The 22,792-nt window shown below is 50.5% G+C and overlaps 6 protein-coding genes across 6 annotated transcripts; 3 read left to right on the forward strand and 3 right to left on the reverse strand.

Moving 5' to 3' along the window:
- Nucleotides 1-3,911: 3,911 nt before the first annotated feature.
- BROUX77_002887 (uncharacterized protein) lies at nucleotides 3,912-5,612 on the forward strand (the record flags this gene model as incomplete). Its single annotated transcript, XM_073747476.1, has 2 exons — nucleotides 3,912-3,956; nucleotides 4,026-5,612. The coding sequence occupies 2 exons, from the start codon at nucleotides 3,912-3,914 to the stop codon at nucleotides 5,610-5,612; spliced, it is 1,632 nt and encodes a 543-aa protein (XP_073607969.1).
- Nucleotides 5,613-5,931: 319 nt separating this feature from the next.
- Nucleotides 5,932-6,858, reverse strand: BROUX77_002888 (uncharacterized protein; the record flags this gene model as incomplete). The annotated part of the gene is made up of 2 exons (XM_073747478.1): nucleotides 5,932-6,063; nucleotides 6,130-6,858. The coding sequence occupies 2 exons, from the start codon at nucleotides 6,856-6,858 to the stop codon at nucleotides 5,932-5,934; spliced, it is 861 nt and encodes a 286-aa protein (XP_073607970.1).
- Nucleotides 6,859-7,640: 782 nt separating this feature from the next.
- On the forward strand, nucleotides 7,641-10,676 carry BROUX77_002889 (uncharacterized protein; the record flags this gene model as incomplete). Its single annotated transcript, XM_073747479.1, has 1 exon — nucleotides 7,641-10,676. One exon carries the CDS (start codon nucleotides 7,641-7,643, stop codon nucleotides 10,674-10,676), a length of 3,036 nt encoding a protein of 1,011 aa, XP_073607971.1.
- A 2,432-nt stretch (nucleotides 10,677-13,108) lies between these two features.
- BROUX77_002890 (uncharacterized protein) lies at nucleotides 13,109-16,501 on the reverse strand (the record flags this gene model as incomplete). Its single annotated transcript, XM_073747480.1, has 6 exons — nucleotides 13,109-13,375; nucleotides 13,435-13,522; nucleotides 13,585-14,050; nucleotides 14,118-14,465; nucleotides 14,525-14,603; nucleotides 14,663-16,501. The coding sequence occupies 6 exons, from the start codon at nucleotides 16,499-16,501 to the stop codon at nucleotides 13,109-13,111; spliced, it is 3,087 nt and encodes a 1,028-aa protein (XP_073607972.1).
- A 3,324-nt stretch (nucleotides 16,502-19,825) lies between these two features.
- BROUX77_002891 (uncharacterized protein) lies at nucleotides 19,826-21,113 on the reverse strand (the record flags this gene model as incomplete). Its single annotated transcript, XM_073747481.1, has 4 exons — nucleotides 19,826-20,515; nucleotides 20,603-20,697; nucleotides 20,801-20,934; nucleotides 21,010-21,113. 4 exons carry the CDS (start codon nucleotides 21,111-21,113, stop codon nucleotides 19,826-19,828), a joined length of 1,023 nt encoding a protein of 340 aa, XP_073607973.1.
- A 625-nt stretch (nucleotides 21,114-21,738) lies between these two features.
- BROUX77_002892 (uncharacterized protein) lies at nucleotides 21,739-22,752 on the forward strand (the record flags this gene model as incomplete). The annotated part of the gene is made up of 6 exons (XM_073747482.1): nucleotides 21,739-21,797; nucleotides 21,850-21,960; nucleotides 22,127-22,143; nucleotides 22,204-22,349; nucleotides 22,431-22,511; nucleotides 22,621-22,752. 6 exons carry the CDS (start codon nucleotides 21,739-21,741, stop codon nucleotides 22,750-22,752), a joined length of 546 nt encoding a protein of 181 aa, XP_073607974.1.
- Between the last annotated feature and the right edge of the window lie 40 nt (nucleotides 22,753-22,792).

Below are 22,792 nucleotides of genomic sequence, written 5' to 3' on the forward strand. Positions count from 1 at the left end.
ACTTTCACAAACAGTCTGGGGAAGCCAGTGACCCTATCCATCGATACAGGATCGCACACGATAAACAAGCCTGGTAGGTAAAGCATGCATCACGCACATCAGAACGCTAGGGCACACAACACTATCGTTTGGTTGTGAGACTGTGTTACAAGCACGCAGATTAGGTTTGCGTTGCACTACATCTGATGTTTCTCTAGGGCTCTTCATCTTTTTCCTCTTGGGGGGGGGGGGGGGGGTGATTTTTAGTTTTTTGCTTTTCTCCGATGCCACGCGGCCCTAACCTTGGGCTTACTTTTCTTTTCTCACCGTGCCAACCCAGCACAGCAAAGTATGAAGTTCTACAAGTAACTGGTTACAGAGTTTTATAGCACCTGTTCTTTTCGCGGTCTTTGCGCCGCTTTAGCTTAGACCCGCCATGTTTTTGGATCTCTTTTTTTTGCTTCGCTTCGCTTGGCTAGCTCCGGCAGAAGGTTGCCGGTTCAACCTATGTGTGTATATTATGGTACTTGAATGAAAATAAAGGTTATAAATAGATTCTGTAGCACTTCATCGTGCGCTGACGTGTGACTTTGTGTGATCAATCATGAGGCCTGTGATGTGTGCTAGTTAGTCAATAGGGTTATGTATGGAATATCCTAGGGTTACTGGCATCCAACCAGTTGGTCTTGGATATTTCCGGTACGCAGGCGAAGCATGTGAGATGCTTCTCTTTTCTTTGGAGAAGGTCAGCTGAGCCAGGTGCCCGATGATTGAAGGAAGAAAAAACAAAGAGGTGGCTAAAACAATAGCCCCATCGCCACGGTCTCTATTGGCCGTCTCGGAGACAGCGACGTGACAAGTGCAGAGGTCTAGACAATTTGGGCGGAGCCAGTCGAGTACTACTTGTACTAATAGAGCTGTATGGTGAATCGAGGCCATGGCTATTATCACTCAAACTTGCCTTTGGCCTGGGCTGCTATTGGACGAAGCTCTCGTTTGTATGCATCATGCAGCAGAGCTCTCCACTTTGCGAGGGAGATGTCTTTCCCCTTCGTTGAGTGTCTTTGTCTTGTGGCTGCTGGAGCTGGTGGCAGAATCGTGGTTTCCTGCGTGTTGACTTGACTTGGTCCGCCTGTCTTCTTTTGCTTCTTCTTTATTCATGCATTTACCGTGACGTCGATTTGTTTTGACTAACTATACAACGCAGCATTAAGTCACCGTCAAGGTGCGCTGGCAGTGAAGAATGTCTAGTTACGGCATGCCCGAACTACAGCTTCCACCTTCTTGCTCTCCGTATTTTGTAGGGGGTTGGCTTGGGCAGGCATACATGTAGCTTTCTTATTACTTGCACTAGTTGCTGCTTTGTCTAAAATAGCTTGCTAGGGCTAAGCTGATGTCATTGCAGCTTTCAGGCTCTTGCATTGAGTCTTGTTGTGGTGTTTACCCGCAGATTTCAGCCATAAGATGTGTCCACTAACTATGTATATACACGATGATGAGATTTCTACAATCAGCCCTACATCTCTGTGCATACATAGTTATGTATTATATCCGAGAGCTCTGATGACTTACAAGTACCTTTACACACGCTTCAACCGAAAACTGGCGCCTCTCGGCCGTCCTGATCAACTCCCGCGTGTTTTTGAAACATTCGTGACACCTCCAGGCCGAGCTCACACCATGTATCTGGCTGACTTCTCTGTCCTTTTCTATTTTGCCCGACTGTGCCTTGCAGGAAACCTACATACACATTGCGGGTTCAATCCTGCATTCTGCGCACTACAGGAAACATGCATCGGCCGCTCCGAAGATGCAGTGCTGATATCAAAAGCTGGGCCTAAGATCGACAGTGTACGTATCTTGTGGGCGCACAGAATTATTCGTTTCTGTAATCTGTTTGCTCATTCTAGAAGACGGATGCTACCTGGCTCACGCGAAACCAATGAGGTTGATTGTAGTGTGCCCTAATACTACACAACTGGCATAACAAATGTGACGTTCCGATCCAAACAAGTCTCGCAAGTAGAAGCCTGTCTGGCAGGAGGCGAGCATCTTGAGTAAAATGAATGGCCATTTGTTTTTTTCTCGTCGCCTGCTGCTAGACAAATATACATAACTACATGTGTAGTACTTGTACTTGACACCCAGCCTTGAATGGCAAAACACGGGATGAACAGATGAACAAGACGTCCTCTTGTTGATCCTTCTCACCTTTCATTTCTATTTCAACCGCCTAAAATAGACATATGCCCTTTCCAGGGTTGCACCCAAGACAAGCCCGCGAGTCCGTTTTTGTTGGCTCTTTCCCCAAGCTGGTTATTCAATGTTGAAGACAGACTCACAACATGAAAAACCAGCGAAACCTGTAAAATGTGGCCATGAGGCGGCAGTAATATCATGTATTACAAGTAGGAGCAGAGCATGAAAACAACAGGTAACTGGCGCTAGCGGCAGCAAACAACATAGCACCAACTTCCAGGACAGTCATCAAGGTTGATCCCAGGCAGACTCGGGAGCATATCACACACAGCCTGCGAAATTGCCACCAGGGCTTGTCTGGTCTGCACATGTTGCCAAGGAGAACAGGCGTTGGGAGGTGGTCAAGCATAGCAACAAAAACACTAGGTCCAGACCTGGGAAGCCAGATAGCCGCCACTCTGTTGTACATGGAACAAAAGGGGACCCTCCACCCATTACACCAATTCACAAAATCTCTGTTCGCATGTGCGCCAGCTTTCTCACGCACATATTAATTAATACGCAGGCCATAGATTGTCGTCATTTCGTCTTGACTCGGGACCCAGGCAATTGCCTTTTCCTGATCTCAAGTCCTGATCCTACTCTCCAATTCGCACTTTCCGGATTATACGACTGTGTATTTGCTTCTTGTTTGTCAGCGCCTTCCCTTGCTTCTTTCTCTGTGGTTACTCTATCCTCTGCTCTGCCTCAGTTTTGTGCGCGGTCCGAAACTCCACAAAGGCCGCATCGGGTTCTTCTTCCGTGAAACAGAAGGGGAAAAAACATCATACCTTCCTGCCCCAGGCAAAAAAAAAAACTTGATCCTGCCTGTTCGTGGCTCTGGCGGCTTGCCTGCCTTGCTTGATTCCTTCCTCCTTCCTCCCCTGTTTGCTTGTTTCCCACTTGCTTGGCCAGCCCAACACCTCCTCACTCGCTTCTCTGCAACTCCAGAATATGGCTAGCAACTGCCTTCTTATTGCTTGCTTGTTGATTGATCCAAATAAGAAAACGCCTTAGCTGCCCTTTTTGTCTTTTTTTTTTTTCCCCTTCCTGTTATGCACCTTCCTTTTAGCTCATGTTTTTTTTCTTGCTTCTCTTGCCCTCTTATTCAATAAAATCATTTTCTTTTATTTCAATTTTTTTTTGCTCTTTCTTGCAATTGTCTTTTTTGCGACTCCAGCTCTACAAATACAACACGCCGGCTGCGTCTCTCTGGCTCTCCATATTTCTTTTATATATCTTGTCATATATCCCTTTTTCTCTGGCGCCCAGCAAATTTCTGACTTGTCCCCTTTTGTTGCTGGAGTTTCTAGTCAGTGTTAAAGGCCTCGAGTCCTCTGCCATTGCAGCAAGGCTGCTTCTACATACTCAAGAATACTACTCTTTTGTGTTTCCCTGGTCAATGTTTTTTTCGCCTTCTCTAGCCTCCCCCTTGATTATTTTCTTATCGTGGGTTATCCAGCAGCCAATCAAGGTACTGTAAAAGGTGCTGCTTTCTTTGCGCCTCCATCGTCTCATGACCGCCCTCTTCGACTTCTAAGTGCCCGTCCCAGAGCTGTCTGCCTGCCTTGGTTGTTTTCTTTGCCGTGAGCTCTCATATCCGTGAGGCCCTTGAGTCTCCCGCAATCCCTGAACTTCATACACTGCCCCTCGATTTTTTTCCCTCCTTTTAGCGCAGTCAAGGATTGCTCGACATGTTAATCCCAAGCGACCCGCCTGCGTTGCAGGTAATTGTCCTGGTAAGTCAAGAGCAAAGCCAAAACCCCAGACTCTTGCACCCAATAGTTATACTAACAAACAATCGGTAGGGTTCTGGCGGCGGTCCGCTTGAAAGCAATACCACCGCGTTCCTAGTCCGCTCAGTAGCCTCGGGCTGGTCCAAGGGCTCAATAGTGGCTGTTGATGCCGGTATCCATCTCAGTGCCATCAGCCGTATTCTGGAAGAAACGCAACCAAAATCTCTCGGGACTGACGTAGCCCTGCCTCATACTCTTGAGAAAGGCCCCTTTGCTGGTCTGGAAGTGCAAAATAAAGGCGCCTTGGCTAATGGAGCCCGCATCACCCATGATCTCGTTGACACGTATCTCATTACCCACCCACATTTGGACCACATAAGCGGCTTTGTGGTGAATACTGCAGCACTCTCCGCAACCCGGCCCAAGAAGCTAGCAGGTCTACCAACCACGATATCCGCCTTTAAAAAGCACATATTCAACAATGTCATCTGGCCTAACTTGTCAGATGAAAACAATGGGGTGGGTCTCGTAACATATATGCGCCTGGTCGAAGGCGGAAATCCCGCATTGGGAGAAGGGGAAGGCAAAGGATATGTCGAGGTCAATGACGGACTCGCTGTCAAGATGTGGAGCGTCAGCCACGGCCACTGCATGGAGCGACACAGCCACCGCGGCTCAACGAGCAGCCAAGGCGGCCTCGGGGGCGGTAGCAGCATTGACGCCGGCCGTGGCAGTTTCCTCCACTCCAACAACAGCAACGGTGGTTCGCACATAAAGGGCCCCATCTCTAATGGGACAGGCCACGCCAGCCATCACAACGGGCTCACCCGCACATCGAGTCTCATCAACCAGGCGACTGCCCTCGCGCAGAGCTGCGAGTGCCGCGAACGCATTTGCGTGTACGACAGCAGCGCCTACTTCATCCGCGACGTGGCGACGGCGCGGGAGATCCTCATCTTTGGCGATGTCGAGCCAGATAGCCTCTCATTAACGCCGCGGAATCACCAGGTCTGGCTCGAGGCTGGGCCCAAGATTGCCTGCGGTCAGCTAGCCGCCATATTCATCGAGTGCAGCTACGACAACAGCCAAGCTGATGAACAACTGTTTGGACATCTTAAGCCCAAGTACATTATCGAGGAGCTCCAGGCCTTGGCAGCACAGGTGCGGGTTGCGCGGCAAGAGAGTCAGATTTTACGCGAGTCGCGAAAACGAAAGCGTGATCACAACTCTACGCTAGATACGGCGAGGCACCGTAAACCACCCCCGCCCTCGCTGGAGGACCAAGACCCCGTTAGTCCCAAGTCTATGCGACCAGTGGCACATGTAGCAATTGCCACGCCAGAGGGCTCAAGAGGAACATCGCGCATATCATCGCCAGTGTCTGAATTATCGCTTGTCGATGACATCGAGGCTCTGTCAAATGCCTTGTCGCCACTTCCACCGCCATTCGTGGACCAGGAGACACAATCTCCTGTAGATTCGACTGATAACTACCCGCTTCGGGGCGTCAAGGTGGTCATTATCCACATGAAGGAACGCCTCTCGGACGAATGCGATGTTGGCGTAACCATTAAAAAGGAGCTTGATGAACTGGAGGCGGTTGCAAAGCTCGGCTGTGAGTTCATCATCTCGTATTCAGGACAGAGTCTGTATCTATGACGTCTTTGATACATTGCCCGCCACGCGCATCTTTCTTTCGGTTTCGTTTCTTTATTCTAGAGTCTTATAGATGGGAAAGGCAATCCCGGGGAGAGAAAACTTGGGTTTAAGGGGATCTTTTGCTGTTTTTTTGTCATTTTGGTTTCATTATTTGGTGCTTGCATATTAGACGTGTCCTTGATACCAGTCGTTTGGTTCCGAGCTTGTTTTTCTTTCTTTTACGATTCAGAATAACAGTGAACATGACCACTAATGAACATGCGTGAAAGGTGAAATGATGTCACAAAGGCTCAAGCTACTCATAGTCTAATAGGTCGCCTTATTTCTTGCTTAGTTTAGCATAGCCCTCAGTTCCACCAACATCCTTCTCGAAGTCAATGCGGGGAATCTCGATAGCTTCCACTGTACGCCCGTATGTGATGCCTCCTAGACGGCTCATAGGACGCAGTACCTGAAGAAATATAGATTAGCAGGCAAAAAGCAAAGAATATGTAGTTGCACACTCCTGGATACTTACATTTGGATCAACAATACTGTGTTCCTCGTTGACCGCGTCTTCTCTTGCCCAAAATCGCGTGCCTTCAATAATCACCACGGCGCCGCTCTTGGTTCCGGGCTTGGTCTTGCTATCGAACTCGCGGATGCTGTCAACAATGCCCTCGATGCTGACTACTGCTTCCTTGACCCGTGGCACTTTGACAGTCTCCGTGTCGTCCACAGGCGTCAGCCCAGCAATCTCCCACTCGCTGATGCCCGCTGGCGCGTTCACACAGGCTGCATTCGCAGCCTCAATGAAGCCCTCGGAGATGATGTTGATGACACACTCCTTGGTGTCTGCCAAGTTGCGCAGGGAATCCTTGCCCTCTGCCAGACCACGTGAAAAGCCGATGGTGAACATGGGCGGGTCGTGGTTGACCATGTTGAAGTAGCTAAAGGGCGCCAGATTGCGCTGCCCATCGGACGAGACCGTCGACAGAAACGCAATGGGCCGCGGCACCACTGAGCTGATTAGGAACTTGTAGTTGAGCCCGGCCGGACGCCCAGGCGCATGAGGGTCAATGGAAACGTGCCCGGTGGAGGGCCCACGGCCGGCAGATGCGTGGCTGGCGTTGGCGCCGGTGCCAAAGGCCCAGTCCGGAGCAACAGTCTTGGAATAGCGGAAGGACGAGCCGGCGTCCCAGTCTGGGCGCGACCCCTCCACCTCCTTAAAGTCAGGATGAGGGTTGTGTGTATTCTGGGCTGCCATCGTAGTCGTGAATGAGCGCGTTGCGGAGTTGGAGGAGGAAAAGTACAAAGAAGAGCCAGGGCCCAAGATGGAAACTCTAAAACAGCGCAGGCAGGGTTTCAGGAAGGAGCGCCGCTGCATTAGATACGTTGGGAAGGAGCAAACGCGGGGAAGCCTCGCGTCGGCGAAGACAAAAGTGATGGAAAGCGGCGGGTACAGTGGGCTGGTTCATGGTTTTAATTACCGACTTTTCCGTGCATTTATTGGCTGTAGCCCGGAGTACAAGTGCACGAAGGTATCCAAAGGCTTCGAAATTCTAATAACTATGCAGCTTCACATGGCCGGCAAACCTTCTCTTTTGGGCTGCCCGACAATAAACGCCCGAGGACCGTTTTGCTCCTTGATCCATGACATCATCATCGCTCATCATGTCCCTCGATAAACGGGCGTCATTTCGGTTCTTCGTGTACCATTCAAGTTTATATAAGTATGGTTGTCCAATTAACTAGAGACTTCTACAAAGCGACAAATATCATAATTATCTCATCTAGCATGAACACGCCGGCAGCTGGTCGACTTTTGGTTCCCAAATAACGATCACATGCCGTGATGTGGTCGGTTGTGTTCTTCCAACCCTAACCAGTGCCCCGCGGTGGAAATAAATCCTTATCTTCACGTGTGTTATCGATAAGTAATCGTTCATCATTTTCATCAGGCCCTTTGACGACACCTCCATTCCGCCCATCAGCTGCTCCTCCATGGTTCTGCTTCGCGAAGGGAACAAGTGCTTGCTCATCTGACCGATGACCTTCAAGGGAATCCCTGACGCGGTTAAGAAGTCCTTTCACAAGTCAAAGGCTCTGAAATTCGGCTCTCAGATCGCTAGCTTCACCTCGAATCCTCGCTTTTTCAAGGGCCCCTCCGATCTTGCATCGCAGTCGACCAGCGTTCACACGTTGAGACCCAACATTTCTGCGTTCGAGACCCCGAACAACTCCATCTCCACCCCAGAATTCCCAAAGCAAACGCACCGCTATCACTGCGCCTATCCCGTCGACGCTCCCCTCAGCCTCCGGCCACGGACCGTGCCCATCGACCACGAAAGCTTCAACCTAGACGCCCACCAGGTTTTTGCCATCCAGACAAACTTCCGCACCAAGTGCTTCCCGATAGATTGCGTATTTGTCCTTAGTAACAGGCCACTTGCCTCCCACCCGCGGGCGAGAAAAATCGAGCTCGCGCTCGAAAACGACCCCCCGAAACTTCCAGTCCCCGAACACCAACCGCCGCCTCCAAAAAAACTTCCGCGAGACAATATGACTAGCCATATTGACATCGCCAGCACGCCTACGGCCGACACAGCTGGCACGTGCTTGTACGTGCACTTTGACAAGCGTCGCTATGTTTTTGGCCGTCTGTCTGAGGGCACACAGCGTGTGCTAAGCCAGCGCAAGTATGCCATGTCTACATTGGAGCAGCTCTTTGTGACGGGTGAAATGTCATGGAAGTCGCTGGGCGGCATGATGGGCATGATCATGACTGTGTCTGACGTCATCAACACGAGCCGCGATGCCATGCAGCTGGAAAACGAAGACCGCGTGGCCAAGGGCCGGGCACCGCTCAGAATCGACCTGCTCGAGAGACTGCACATGCACGGCGCCGACAACCTGTCATATATGATGGCCACGGCCCGGAGCTTCATTTTCCGCACCGGAATTCCGTTCAAAACCATTGAGTTATACGAGGACTTGCGCCAGGAGGACCCCACCGCGAGCAAGCCTGACTGGGAGGACGACTGCCTGCGTATCTGGAAGCTGCCCATCTACCCCAAGTCTAACAAGCGGCGCCACGATGGGGCCCCTGCCTCGCCGGAATCAAGCACTGAGACCCCCGAAGCTAAGGCACAGCGAAACCGCGATAGAGATGCCCTTGGAGCTGTGGTGGAGAACATGTTCAACTCGTCCTGGCGCATAGACAAGCTTGTGCCAACCAAGTTGCACGACGTCGTAATGCCGGCCAAGATCTTTATCAAAGACGAAGACGGCATCATCAGACTATACTCTGGGCCCAAACCCACTATGGACGGCAAGAACGACGGCGTGCCCAACGTCGAGGTTCTCGTCCGCGAGCCGTGGCCGGCAACGCTGGTCCCCGTGCTCCCGGCGCCACTGAGAACTGGACAGGCGCTCTGCTATATCGCCAAGAACCACCAGCGCCGCGGCAAGTTCAACCCTGCGGCAGCTAAGGCTCTGGGAGTTCCGCCGAAACAGAACAGGAAGTTGACCTTGGGTGAGTCGATCGAGGTGGACGGAAAAACAATCACGCCTGAAATGGTCATGGAGCCGCCCATCCCTGGCCAAGGCTTTGTGGTGGCGGATATCCCAGACCGTAGCTACCTCGACTCTTTCTTTGCCCGCCCCGAATGGAGCAATGCGGAGATCATGGCCGACGTAGGCATCTTCTACTGGATGCTTCCCAAGGGTCTTGTTTCAGACCCGAATGTGGTTCGCTTCATGCGCGAGAACTCTCACATCAAGCATATTGTGTGCTCGCCTGACACATCGCCAAACATGATGGCTTTTGAGTCCTACGGCACCATCCTCACTACATTGCACCGACTGGATCCCGACCGGTACCCCATCCTCAAGTTTGACAACGCCATGCCTGCGCCAGAGATCTCCGGTGGAGCGCCCTTTGAAAGCGGCCGCGTGGGCATGCGCATGCAGACTATGCCTAAACTAGAAGAGAAACCCGCCAACGTACTGCCGTTTCCAGACCTCATGTCGCTCGTGAATAAGCTCGACCCTGAGATTCTCAAGCTGGCCGAGGCCGCGCGCGACCGCACCAATGACCCGGAATTCAAGGCCCGCGTCGAGAAATCCGAGCTAGATATTCCTAACCGCGATACGGAAATTATCACGCTCGGCACCGGCTCCGCCGTGCCCTCGAAATACCGAAACGTCTCGTCTACCCTGATCCGCGTGCCGGGCGTCGGCAACTACTTGCTCGACTGCGGTGAAAACACGCTCGGCCAGATCCGCCGGCTATACGGCGCGGCCGAGGCGCGCGCCGTCATCGCCAACCTCAAGTTCCTATTCATCAGCCACCTGCACGCTGACCACCATCTAGGCACCATCACAGTTATTGAGGAGTGGCTGACAGCCACACAGCACCTGGAGCCGCGGCCTACACTGACCATTGGCTGCACGCGCTTCATGAAGACCTTTTTGGACGAATACGCCAACGCACGCGCGCTCGACCTGTCCAACCTCGTCTTCAGCGGCCTACACATGGGCGAAAACGACTATAAGGAGGTCTTTCCCGCCGGCCACGCCAGCGGGCTCGCGTGCGCGCACTACGTCAACGTCAACCACTGCAAGGACTCGCACGCCGGCGTCTTTACGTGGCCGTCGGGCCTGCGCATCAGCTACAGCGGCGACTGTCGGCCAAGCCCTCGCTTCGCGCGCATCGGGCGCGATAGCACGCTTCTCATCCACGAGTGCACGTTTGAGAGCGACAAGAAGAGCGATGCGATCAACAAGCGCCACTCGACCATGGCCGAGGCGCTCGACATTGCGAGCATGATGCGCGCGCGCAGAGTCATGCTGACTCACTTCTCGCAGCGCTATGCTAAACTACCTGCTCAAGAGCGCGATGAGGTCACTGAAACCGATCTTGAGAGGCTAGATGAGCATGAGAAGCAGCAGCGCTTGTTGGATAAGCAGCGTGTGGTGTTGATGGGCAGTGACCAGATGACTGTCAAACTTGGCGAGTTCCAGCAGGCTGCAGAGTTTTTGCCTGCGGTGCTACAGTTCCTACAAAACGAAGAAAAGGACTAGATACCAGGAGGAAAATTAAAAAGTTAGAGATTCATCATTGACTAATGCCTTTGGGTTGTGGCGTTTTATGAAATATAGAATTTGTGCCTCCTACTCATTATGCTGACACACCTTACTAGTGACATCCAGGCCGTTTATGTGCCTGTCCGACCTTAAATGCTGATGTAGTGCTTGATTTTCCTGTCTGGCTACTAACATGTTCTTTTCACCATCCACGTCTTCTCTTACTACCCTGAGTGTATCCAAACCCGGGCACCTCGTCTACAAAATGCCCACCACCCTGGAAGACAGGCCGGGCAATGCTACCCATACTACTAGCTCTGATATGGAGACCTGGGACGTTGAAAAACTCGGTGACTGGCAGTATCGGATGGATGAGGTTTGGTATCCCGTTTAGGTGACTATAATTTGCGCACATGTGATGTTCTGAGAAGACCTGGTTGTGTTGGAGAGGCATTGGGTGAGGCAAGGAAAAATATCGCATAGGTATTGCCTGGGTTTCATTGAATGTGTTTCTCAATCCTGGAAGCATACCATCAGGTACCCGCTGTTGGATTGGGAGAGCTACACGTGGCGTCGGGGCAGGCTTTCCCATAGTGACATCCGGCCGATGTTGTAGTCGGTAACCATGCCTCACATGGGGTATGTGACGCTCATTATCCAAAGCATCTTGTGGGGTGGGGTGAGTCCAGCGAGGCGGGGACGAGCCGAACTTTAGACGAAGCTGGTCTATATCTGTTTGCTGCTCAGCCTTGAGACCACCTGCAGTGGTTGGAGATGGCTCTCTTGATCCATGCTCGATAAAAGGATCATCATCATCCGTGAAAGTAAAGATCACTCGTGATGGACTTTGTCGTTGACTAGTTGGTTTTGTGGGAGATGAAGCACAATTAATAGAAACCACCGGCTGTGTCCCCGCATCGTCAGACCCAGTCTCTCGCGATATTTCAAACGTATCAATGGATGTGGACCCTGCGGTAAGCTCGAAGGTTGGGGTGGGTGTGTCCCAGCACAACGATCGCTGAGGGGGGGTTTGGAAGAGGTCGTGGTCTGTCTTTTGCGGAGTGTAATCAAGGGCTTTGTTGTTATAGATTACAGTGGCAACACTGGATGAATGGCTAAGGGAGCTGTAGTCAGGGATAATCGAACCTCTAGAGTTCAAGTCGGGCAAGCCATTGTTGGCTCGATCAGTGTAGTTGTCCTCTTTGTCCAGCAAAGCACCTCCCTGACTAGCTACTATGCTAGGAGATCCAGGTGACTCTAGATGGCATTGATAATGATTCAATTGATGGCAAATTGGCCTGGAAGGTCTTGCAGCCTCAGGAATTTGGTATCGGGGTAGAAGGGGGCTTGGCATGTCCTAAAACAACATTGGGTTGGTATTAGTTGCTATGTTACATTCTTTATTGTCTGTTTAATGGCCAAGAAAGTTACTCACTTCGAGATCACGGCATGTATAGTGCTCAACGGCCAGAGTGAAAGACAACACGGTTCTTCGAAAATGCAAACTTAGTGTTGGATGTTTTGAAAGAGTCATGTTCTCCTCATCTCCAAAACACCTACCTGCAAAGAAAACAGTCACATGGGCTCCCACAAACAAGCCAAAACATGGCAAGTGCTAAACCCTGTGTTTGCATCGAGCAGGAAACTACTCTCTCGAATTTGTGATAACTGCGGTGTTGTGTTTGTGTCGGTTAGATGTTACATCAGGATGATATGTTACACAGGAAGTCGAGACCCGACTGAAAAACGCTTAGGCATTAGAAACATTCCTATGATCATAGCATAAGGAATAGATTGGACAGGATAAACTGCTAGGTATATATGAAGACACTTCACGGAAAAGCAACAATCGTGAAAGGAAACAAGGTTTGCAAGAAACATAAACAGGAAAAAGCCAACTCTGATTCTTCGCTTGTCCCACCTCCCCCTCCTCTCAATAGGCCGGGTTAAACATCACCAACGTAAAAAATAAAGAAGCCGTCACCAGCCAACCTGATAGTGAAGCCCAAGTTCTTTTTGGAGTGGGCCAATGGGCAGAAAACCTACACTATTCATGCCCCTGAAGCGTCAAGGGCATGTGTATGTGCATTGCAGGCTTGAAAGAAAAGAACATTTAACAATAGTACTATGAATAGGTACGCTTGACTGGGAAATAGATAAACAAAACAGGCCACTACTCATGGAGCTATGAGGCAGCAAAACAATTTGGCCATATTTCGATGCCGATACCTAGCCGCGATTCACATTATGTGAAGGTTTTCAAACTGTTGCCGTATAGAATCCGTCGTAGGGATAAAGAAAAGAAATAGTATCTTCACCGCGTACTGGGTTAAATCAGGCCAAAGACAAGAAAAATGCCGACCCAGTCCCGGCACTCCCTACCCAGCTCATATGACTAACCAAGACTTTTTTCTCATGTCACCATTGGGTCATGGCCTAATGGGAGCAAGTGTGCGATTGTCCATGTGAGAGTGAGAGATTGAAGCAGAGTTTGACCTTGAAAGTTGTTCCATTCGCATACGCTCAGCACGGATCTTGAGAGCCTCGGTACCATCATCGGGATTAGGGAGTTCTCTAAACCAAGGGTGTTGCAAAGCAGCTTTGGCGGTGATGCGTTTGGCGGGATCGTAGACAAAGATTTGACGTAGGAGGTTGAGGAAGCTTTTCAGGAAAGTGTTGTTTGCAGGAATGATGTCCTAATTCGATCGGTTAGCAGAAATTTCGTTGTGGTCAATGGCCTCTATCTTCAACATACCTCGAGTGTTTTCATAGCCTTGACAAATCTTTTGGATGCTCTACTAGTCTCTGGGGTAGGAAAGTCTAAACGTAAACGCTTAAAGAATCTGTGAGGTGAACGAACGTTAGTCAGGTTCTGTCGATATTTTGTATAGTTGGTAGTCCTTACTTTGCAGCCGGGTTTCCAGAGGTCGACCTTGAGGAAGTTCTGTTAACCGCTTGAACAAGAGAGCTATCAATCCGATGTCCAACAACGGCCTCCATCATAGCCAGGTGCTCAAGGTTATCGTGTGTTTGAAAAAGCGCATCTCCAGTAAAGAACTCGACTAGAATGCAGCCAATACTCCAAATGTCACAAGGATAGGACCAGCCAAGGCCAAGAATGATTTCGGGTGCACGGTAATGGCGTGTTGAGACCACAGAAGAATGATACTCGTCTTGGAAGGTTGCCGATCCAAAGTCAATAAGACGGATTTCCGTGTCCAGAAGGACTCGTCTCTGATTAGCCTGACGAGGTGTATTACAGGATGCCGATGGAATTTTCCGATTATACGTGAAAGTCTGATAGGTGTTGTCGCAGAGAAGGATATTCTCGGGTTTGAGATCTGTGTGGATCAGATTCAGGTCATGCAAGACTAGAAGAGCGAGTCAACGTCAGTAGTTATGTTGCGGATACCAAGTAACAAGATTTTTGCAACTTACATGCGACGCTGGTGAAAAGCTGGCGAGCGAAGCTCTGGATTTGACTATTAGGGAAGGGCACAAAATTATTGCTCTTCAGAAAGTCAAACACGCTCTGGCCCAGAAGGTCCATCACAATGCATATGTGATTGCGGAAGTCGAAACAGTCGCGGAGGTGGATACACCGGTTACGGTTCTCCTCGTCATTTGCCTTGAGAGTGGCAAGAACACGAAGTTCAATCTTGGATGCATCTCGATACTTTTGCACAGAGCGGATGATTTTAATGGCCACAAGCTTGTTGCGACGACGGTCGCGAGCTTGAACAACCTTTCCGAAAGTGCCCTGACCTAGAAGCTTGACGATTTGATCTACACAATGCATGTTAGATATCAAGGGTTTAATAGAAAGATGGGGTAGATTGAGTTACATCTTTCCGTCAATTCACCATCTGGAACAACAATGTAGTGACCATCGTCATCATCAACCTTGTGATTGCGATGGTAATGCTGCGATCTGTTAGAAAATAAAGACGCCGGAAAAACACGGAAATCGGTAGGCCACTTACGTCATTTACGACGCGGATATGGACATCAGGTGCCTTCCGCGGAGGGTAAGGAGGCGGTACATAGGGCACAAGGCTGTCAAGATGTATCTCAGCCTCCTTCAAGCGTGCCTCATGGGCAATCTGTTGTCGAGTAGCTCGCTTGCGCTTCTGGCCCGATTGTGGAGCTTCCAGGTCATGGGTGGAAAGAGACGTCGCCGAGCTGTTTAACAAAGCCGATGTTCTGTCCGAATGGCTGTTGGGAGTAGCATTGAGTCGAGGCGTAGTTGTATGTGACGCAGAATACTTTGTGTTGTGGTAGAGGGCATCGTAGACAGCGTCCTCGTCATCCCGTTTCCTCCGTTTGGTCGCCTGTTGATCGTGATGTGGCGGTTGGGGGTGGTGAGGTATGGGCAGGGCGGCAGAGTTTGGGGTACAGAGGGTAGTGGCATCCAGATGATCAGTATCGGGCGAATCATCATCTATGACGATGATTTCCTTGGGCAGTCCGTTTTTGTAGAAGTCGGTCCAGTCGGGCTCGCGCGATCGTCTCCGCTTGCGAGCGGGAGTCAATTGCGATTGAGACTGTGAGGACTGGGACGACGTCGCCATCACTTGGGATTGGATGGAATTGAGATCAGGAGGGGACGCTGTCGCTGCTGTTGCAGAAAGGTGATCAAGACGGTGGTGGTTATGGACAGGGAGTGCTGATACTGAGGGAAGAGAAGAGAGGGGAGGCAGGGTTACAGACGCAGAGGGCCCTGGAGCAGATGCCGTGTAGTTGGATTGGCCAGACGTAGCAGTCGCCAAGGGCGAATACGGTCGCTGGGTCTGTTGCGAGGGCGACAGCGGCGAGGCCTGAGACTGATGGGAAAGGTGGTGATCGGTGTAAGCGTTGTGGGCGCTATTGTGACTGCGATTGTGGGCGTGGGTATGGCCGTGGCCGTGGGTACTATGGCTCAGGGCCAAGTGAGCCGGGGGATGGACAGGCGATTGCAGCAGGGAAGAATGATGGGTATGGCTGGCGTAATCGTAGTCGTAGTTTTCGTAGTCGTGGGAGCGGATATTACTGATACTGCGGTTATGGGTATGGGGATGAGAATGGGAATGGGAATGATAGCTAGTGGCATACGGCCTCGGCAGCGATCGATACGGTGGAGGAAGCCTTGATGAGAGGGAAATACACGAGGCTGTTGAGGACGAGATCGCGCTGTTGCTGGGGCCGTTGGGGTTCAGGCAAGGAAGACTGGAACTTGACGCGGCGGGCGCTGGAGCAGTGGTGGTGGGAGCGAGAGCAGCAGCTGGGGCAGCAGATGAGAGGGCAGCAGCCGAGGCGGGAGCCGTGATTTCAATCAACCTGGCGTGTTCGGGATCGAAAGAGGAAGCAAAAGCAGCAGTGGTGTTGGTGTTGGTGGTGGACGAAGAAGGATGTGTTGACGCAAGGACTATGGGAGCATCAGTGGCAGTGGCAGTGGCAGATGGCAGTGGTGAGGAGACGCTGGAGGGGGCCGCCACGCTGAAGCTGGCGCTAGCACGGTCGCTAGAGGCTCTGCCAGCAGCGCCTACAGTGGGCTCGGAGGGCGCGCCCGAAGCCGCCAGCGCTGAGAGGGGTGCTGTAGCCAGCCCACTAGCCGCCGAGCTGGCAGCAGCCACTGCAATGCTGTTTTGGGCCACAGCGAGCCCGTAGGCAGAGGCCGACACCAGGGGCGAGCTGGGCGGGTTTTGGTGGTGTTGCTGCTGGGGCTGATTCGGATCGTGCTGGTGCTGCTGCTCGCTGTAAGAATGGGAATGAGGATACTGTGGATAGTGATGCGATCGATAATGCGGGAGCGTGGTGGCCGTGGCCGTTGTGGGAGTTGACATTGCTGAGCTTTTTTCTTGAAAAAAAAAATCTCCTTTTTTGAGCCCTTTTGTGGAGAGACTGTGACGGATTGTTGATATTTGTGCTGCACGTTTTTTGGGCTGCAAATGCGCTTGTCTGCTGGCGTCCTCGCAGCACAGATCGGATGGATGACTGGCAGTACGTTTGAGAGGAATAAGAACAACGAGACGAGGTGTTGACGCTGGAAACAGACCCAGTCTCTAGCGGTAGACGCAGATATCGGCGTTCAACGGGGCAGGCTCGCGGGGTCGGGCGCCGTCTGTATCGATTCGAAGCAGTGTCGGGTCGTCGTGATTGGCTGCAAGACAAAGACGCCAAATGGGTATCGCAGGGCGTCGGCGTCGGTGTTTCGTCGTTCGCTTTCGTCGTTTGGTTTTGCGCTGGATGGGAATGGGAGATTCGGGGGCAGCAGTCGATGATGGACTACTACATATGAACGTAGAACGGCGAGGGAACTGGCACGCACACTAGCAGACTAGAGCGAGGGTAGACAAGACGAGACGATACGGGCAATAGGGTTCCAGAAACCAGAGCGAAAAAGAGGAATCGGTCAGGGTATCAGGTTTCTGTGGGTGCGGCTTTAGCCAGAGCAGAGCCTTGTACAAGTAGGTCGGTCCAAGCCTCGTGATGGCCAGGTAAGGCGCAAGGCACATGCAAAACAGCTGAGGGCAAGGCTGATGCTGATGGTAGCTGAAGCGGCGAATTGGCCGTGTTTGATGCTTGGTGCAGCAATGGTGAGGCACTAAAAAAGGAGAGAAATTTTTCAATGTCTAGAGGGAACGAGACTGGGAGAGAAATGACACACATCAGGAACAAGATTCTCGCCGGCTGTGGAAGCGAACAAAGACAGCCAACGAGGGCATCCAGAACCAGGAGTGTCTAGCCAGAAATGACGGTGACTTCAGGACTACAGGTACATAGATACTCATACACATGATCAACTACAAAGTAGTTATTCGTTCGCCAACTATAGCCTCAAGCCCATCTGCCAGTTTGCTTGTACGCATTCTTTTTCTGCCGGCGCTGCGGCCGTGTTTCTTGCTGCTGGAGTATTGACTAGTAATGTATGTATGTATGTATGTAGGCAACTAACTAGTTGACTATGTATTGCAACTCTCGCGAGCCCTCCCTTGCTCCCGCATCATCCATGCCTGGCTTCTAACGGCTCTCTTGAACCAGTTATACATGTAGTTATGTAGATGTCGGCCTCGGTCACTGTGCGAGGTGTTTTCGCCTACCAATACGCACTTAACCTCGCTGAAGCCTCCGCTGTGTCAACTATCGCCAAGCCCACAACCGTCATGTTCTCCTCTTCCAGCAAACTTCTTGCTCTCCACGTCTCCCAGAACGACTAGTCAAGTGGCCCCATGACGTTCTGGCAACTGGAAGATCCCAAGACAACCAACCACATGCTAGACCGGCCGGCCTGCGCGACGCATACATAAAAGATGCATGCCATTGTGCAAATATGTACATATGTACATATGTGCATCCAAATGCACAACCAAGTCCCTTGATATGTACAAACCCGTCCGCCGCTTTGCCTTTGCCTTTCGTCCCCTCTTCGACCGCCTTTGTCTCAACCATCTCACCTCGCATGTCTTGCCGCCCTGTGCTAGCTGGCCTTGGGCCTTATTTCCACGCTTTCTAGCGCCTTTCAGCCCGTGGAATTTAATCATTGTCAGATTTTTGCTCGGCCCTTGGCCATTCAGAGATGTCCGTGATAGCATCGTTCGACAAGCCACTGAAAGCAGGCCAAGGCGGCTCAGCAGGAATCCAAAAGAGAGTCAAGGCGGTTATTGTTGGTTGACCATCTTAAACTTCTAGCACATGCAAGTATTTACATGCTTGGATCTCTCCAGTTCTTACTCGAGTATTCGATCCCGTCAGTATTTGTCTTTCCGGCCTGTTACTTCTCCCTCTTTCTCTCTTCCTCTCTTCCCAAGGCTAACAATACCCTGGCAACCGCCAAATCATCGCAACCCTACATCTCCTTCTGCCCGGAAAAAAAGTCTTTTTCACAAGCCCGCTTCGCGCTCTTTTTTTTTCCCTTGCAGCTAACCATGTAAGAAAAATTAAATCACTGTAATCCAAGCACCAAGGGGGCTCGAAAAAGTTCTACTGAGGCCCGTGTGTTTTTTTTTTGAGGCCAAGTGTGATGGGAATCGAAAACAAGCAAGATCCAGTCTCGCAAAAATCGCTAAACTCCATCTTGAGCACTCGTTTTCTTGCTCTCTATTTCCGGTAGATTCTCGGCAATGCTGTATTTTACGTACCAGGGTTTGGGTTCGACCTCCTCTCTCAGCTGCCAGGAGCACAACATGGTCCTCGCTTTTATCTGCCCATGTCATCATGACTGTTACGTACATGCATGTTCCATGCTACAGATGACTTGCACTTGTAACTATACAATGCATTATGTATGCGTACAAGGCACAAACACAACTTGAAGTAACAACGACTACCAACACTGAATTATCGTCTTGGTTGGGAAGCTTGAAAGCCAGCCAAAGAACAAGTAACTAACCAACCCAACTAACTACCATACAAACCAGTCACCAGACTCAGCAACTCGGGCTTGTGACATGTCATGAAACCATCTAGCTATGTGTGTAAGTTCAAGCGTTGGTGGCTGGCTGGTGCTTGGAAGCCCCCATAGTTTCAGAGTTGCGAAGCTCCCTTGCGTGGTCATAAGAAGCCTTGATTCGTCACTGTTTCTTTGCACTTTTTTGTCTGGTCTAGGAACGCGTCTCAATTGATCATTCCTCGCATGTATTATTTAATCACCGCATTGACTTTGCTTGTAAAGCCGCTTGCCTTGATGAGTAATTTGGAGTGGCCTATGAAATAAGCACCATGTCCCCCGGTGCTATTGGACATCGACGCTCTCTTATCCAAGTACAATCACTATGTATGTATGTGTGTATGTGCATATCAGTGCTCGGTAGTAATGGCTGTAATAAAGTAGTAGGACTGCTGCTACTGCATATTTGATAAGTTGTGAAAATTCCCTTCGCCAACTCATCTTTAGGATTTTTGAATAGGCTATCTTGTCAGAAGAGGCATCATGACTAGTGATCTGAGAAAAATCGTAAACCATCTGGCTGGATTTTGACTGACGGAGTGTAATGATGACTATGATGACTATGATAGGGTTAGGCCTGAAGTTATCATCACATCACATGTCAAGTAACACTTCTGCGAAGTTATAAACACCAAAAACACACCATACCAATACCAACATTGTCATCATCACAAAACTGACAATTATTGCCTTCAGAGATTCAATTACGTCTCTTATACTTCTAAATGCCCCGGTTAAACACAACAAGGCCATCGCGACCTCCACGGCCATGAAACTCAGGCTCCAGACTATCAGCAGAAATGCGCTGTCTTTGGGGGAAAGCAGCCAGGGCCAGAGGAAGAACAGCAAACGAGGTCGCCAGAATCAGACCCAGGTTGATAGGTGTTGTGTATTTGGGGCGCTTCTTGAGCCACTCAGTCTGCTGCAGCTTGACTAGCACCAACGGAGGGATCACCATGATAGGTGACGAGTTGAGCACACGGCTGAGCGCCGTCTCGCCAACAGCCAAAGTCGCAGCCTTTTTGCTGCGGCCAAGTGACTTGACGTCTGACTCGGCTTTGCCCTCGGCCTTCAACTTTTCCTTGTCTGCATAACTAAGTACGGGGAACACATCGATACCCTTGCGGATCTCCTCACCTCGCATCAGGAACACGTTCAGTGCTCCGGCCGAGGCAACGGCGGCAAAGGGGACCAGACGGCCTAGAACCACACGGGTGCTGGGTGAAATACCCTTCAGGCGAGGCACCAGCTTGTTTAGACCAACGGCCACGGAGCATGAGGCTCCTACGGCCAGGAAGTAAGACTGTGCCACTTGGCCCCATGAAAGAGGAGAGGACTTGTTGGCGTTGGCGTTGTTGATGGCCACGTTCAGTGACTGATTGCCCCATTGCCAGCCAATGGTGCCAACCGTCTATGGAGTCATACGTACAAGGTCAGCAATAAATCTTGTGTGCGATATGCCCCATTTTCAGCGCAAAGAACTCATGATAAAACTTACACCCAACCCTGGCTGCAGCATACCCGCTGTCACCACCAGGTTAGACAGCACAAAGGACGACATGCGAAAAGGTAGGAAGACCTTTTCTCCAGTGTCTAATACGTTAACCTTGTTAGTACAATAAGTTCAACGAGTACTTCTGCCCACGAGATTCAAGCGATCGCTTGGTCTACTCATCAATGACATCTCTTATCGTACCAGGGTGCAGTGTTGAGTCCACAATCTTCTTGGCTCTCCATAGCTCGGGCGTCATCTGTGGGATCTTCCCCTGCTTGTACTCGGCAAGCTGCTGCTTAGCCTTTTCGAGGCCATTGTTGCTCACTAGCAACGTACTATGAGACATGTTGGTCAGAGTGTTTGTTCACCAAGGCGACAGGCCCTTCATAGGACGTTAGATGTGTAGTTACCTGGGGTCAGTCAGGCCCATTGCATGCTGCACACGACCCCGGTATGTTTGCAGATCATACTGAGACTCGGGGAGCTCTCGTGAACCAGGAATTGAGGCCGACATGTCGTCTTCTTTGTCGATTATTTCCAGAGCTTGAATCAAAGGTTGACGCGATATGGCACTGGAAATCCCGAAAGTGGAATATGGGGGGCCCAGTAAAATTTCAAGAGTCACAAGAACGTTGCAGGGATCAAAGCTTCCCGATAGGGTTTCTCGGCGTCTAGTTCAAGGTGTAAGGCCCCGTTGTTGCTATAGTGAGATCAATCTGGACGGAGAGTGGTGTGTGTTGTCTGCTTCAGAGAACTGTCAAAGGACTTGGCTGTTGCCGATCTCGGATATAACAAAAGATGTTGTTTTTGCGTTTGCACCTAACCCTAAATTAGCTCACAACAAGCAGTGTGATTAATTTCGTGTCACACAAGGCTTTTCAGAGAGCTAGGGTTACTAAATATGACAGGGTAGGGTCCTTGAAGCACAGTACAAATGTAACCAACGTACGTACATAAATTGTTGCGGCTTGATCGAAATACACTTCTCAGATGCGGCGAACCAAACCCTGCGAGCATACTTTGTATAGACATATACACTCTTTTTTCAATCTTTTGCCAATCTTTGCCACCTCAAGACCGGGCCATCTCCAGTCACACTCATTCCTAGAGTCTTGTTTGTTTCAACGGATATTGAAACAATGCTGTCAATCTTGAGAAAAGCCAGATTGAAGGATAAGGAGATGCGTATCCTGATGCTGTAAGTGTGCCGACTGGATGACTTGGTTACTCTGGCTTACAGATTTCAACAGAGGGCTTGATAACGCTGGTAAAACGACAATAGTAAAGCAAATCATGGGAGAGGATGTCAACACTGTCAGTCCAACATTGGGATTTATCATCAAGACCATTGACTATGAGGGGTAAGTAGTTGGTTATGTGAGGCCTTCCTCGATATTATGGGCTTCATGGCCCTTCCTGCTTGTATATCTTATCCCTAAACAACCATAAACGTATCCAATGGTTAAGCACCGGTTCATACCACCAACAAGAAAGCCGAAATTTCTAACGCGGGACTATTTCTCTTAGGTACAAGCTGAATATATGTAGGTCAATATTCATCATGCACATAGTCGACTGGCAAACTGACTGCAACTTCACCATAGGGGATGTCGGAGGCCAGAAGACCCTTCGGTCCTACTGGCGAAACTACTTTGAAAAAACCGACGCTCTGATATGGGTCGTTGATGCTACTGATAAGCTGCGTATAAAGGACTGCAAGGAAGAGCTGCAAATGCTTCTGGAGGAAGAGGTAAACACAATCGCTTTACCATGAGCATTCCGGGCTAGGCGGACGCGGGAATACCTGATCGCATGTTAACCAGCCATATAGCGATTGTCTGGAGCCAGTCTATTAGTGTTTGCGAACAAGACAGATGTCACTGGATGCATGACGGAAGAAGACATTATCCACGTAAGTATAGGGCTGATACCTGGTCGCTCTGCCCGCCGTGCACCACCACGGTGTTTCCTTGCACATATAAACGGAGCCGAAGCTAACCAACACGGCATGTGCGGGACAGGGGCTCGATCTTGATGCGATCCGTACACATCAGTGGCATATACTCCGGTGCAGTGCTATGACAGGTGTGAACCTCAAGGAAGGGCTATCCTGGGTAGTGGAGGATGCTAAGCAGCGTCTGTTTCTATACTAGGCAAGGCAGGCAGGATGGACAAGACAGCATGTACGGGACA

Source organism: Berkeleyomyces rouxiae, assembly GCF_048999995.1.
Source record: "Berkeleyomyces rouxiae strain 22BRR77 chromosome Unknown BrBRR77_ptg000002l, whole genome shotgun sequence".
Taxonomy (NCBI): domain Eukaryota; kingdom Fungi; phylum Ascomycota; class Sordariomycetes; order Microascales; family Ceratocystidaceae; genus Berkeleyomyces; species Berkeleyomyces rouxiae.